Here is a 1,429-nt window from a genome sequence, read left to right on the forward strand (position 1 = left end):
TTAAAAAATATATTTTATTGATTTTTCACAGAGAGGAAGGGAGAGGGATAGAGAGTTAGAAACATCGATGAGAGAGAAACATCGATCAGCTGCCTCCTGCACACCTCCTACTGGGGATGTGCCCGCAACCAAGGTACATGCCCTTGGCCGGAATCGAACCCGGGACCCTTCAGTCCGCAGGCCGACGCTCTATCCACTGAGCCAAACCAACCAGCTAGGGCCCGGCTAGGGCTTTTAGCAGATTTTTAAAAAGACACTAAGGGCTTAGGAAATTCTGGATGGGGAAGTAAAATGGTTTCCCATTTCCAATATCTCCAATGGCAAAAGATTCTAAGTAAGAAATAGCCTCAGAAAGATCACATCAAAGGTGTGGTTATATAACCCTTTATTAAGACCTATTTAATGATTTAAACATTATAACTGATATGAAGTGTGAAGTTGCATCTCATGTTTTTGATTTGCATTTCCATAATAACTAATGATGTTGAGCATATTGTATTGACCATTTTTATATCTTCTTGGGAGAAATGTCTACTCAAATTCTTTGACTATTTTTAAATTGGATTATTTATATTTTTGTTGAATTGAAAGAGTTCTTTATATATTCTAGATTCTAGTCCAGCCGTGGGCAAACTATCTGCAGTGGAAGTCAAGCAAAATGTGCTTTCCAGTTAGAAAATAAAACATGTTTTTAAGATAAAACAGGTTTTGAGACTGTGACATGTTATTTTTTCTTTTAAATTTTCTACTATAGTCTTTTGAAGTTTTAGCAGTATCTTTTTCTATCACTTATATTTTTAATAGAAATGAACCATAACCATATTTTTTTCTCCCCCTAGGTGATTGAATGGGTATTAGAAAAGACAAGCAAAAAATAACAGAATCATTCTCTTTGGACAATTGTTAATTGGGCAAGCTATTACTCACTTCTTCCTCTCTTATTTTGAACATTATAAACAAATTTCAGACTTTATTCAAAGAATAGATGTTACATTTGTAAAGAATTTCATAAGTAATCCCATATTTATATAGTTTTGAGGATGCTCAGTTAATCTATTTTTAATTATATATATATTTTATAGTTTCATTATATTTTAAACTTTTAAAGTTAATATTTGTATATATGTTTTGAAATTTTTACTCTTGGTTATTTAATTATTCCAATAAATAGAAAAAGATGTTTCTTTACTTCTTAGTAAATGTCTTTTTTCTTAGGTCTATTTAAATTATTGAACCCCAAGTAAGAGAGTGCAAATGACTTTTCTCATATGTTTCAAAGCATAATTTATTGGACAGCCTCTGATTTAGAAAGTATTGCCAAAAAAATTCGAATAGTTAGCCATCTTCCCATACCCTGCTCCAGCGCCACCACTGGGGCTAGTACTAATGTTTATTTGGGATCAAAAAAGAATGGGCAAAAATTGTGAAA

General features: G+C 32.5%; 1 protein-coding gene across 1 annotated transcript in view; it reads left to right on the top strand.

The window, feature by feature from the left end:
- MTBP (MDM2 binding protein) overlaps window positions 1–1,069 on the top strand; it is a 52,639-nt gene extending 51,570 nt beyond the window's left edge. Inside the window, exon 22 of the mRNA XM_005885864.2 lies at window positions 840–1,069. Coding sequence (XP_005885926.1) covers window positions 840–878 — 39 coding nt within the window. The 3' untranslated portion in view covers window positions 879–1,069. The remainder of the gene's footprint in view (window positions 1–839) is intronic.
- The last annotated feature ends 360 nt before the right edge of the window (window positions 1,070–1,429 follow it).

This window comes from Myotis brandtii, unplaced genomic scaffold (assembly GCF_000412655.1).
Source record: "Myotis brandtii unplaced genomic scaffold, ASM41265v1 scaffold931, whole genome shotgun sequence".
NCBI classification, from domain to species: Eukaryota; Metazoa; Chordata; class Mammalia; order Chiroptera; family Vespertilionidae; genus Myotis; species Myotis brandtii.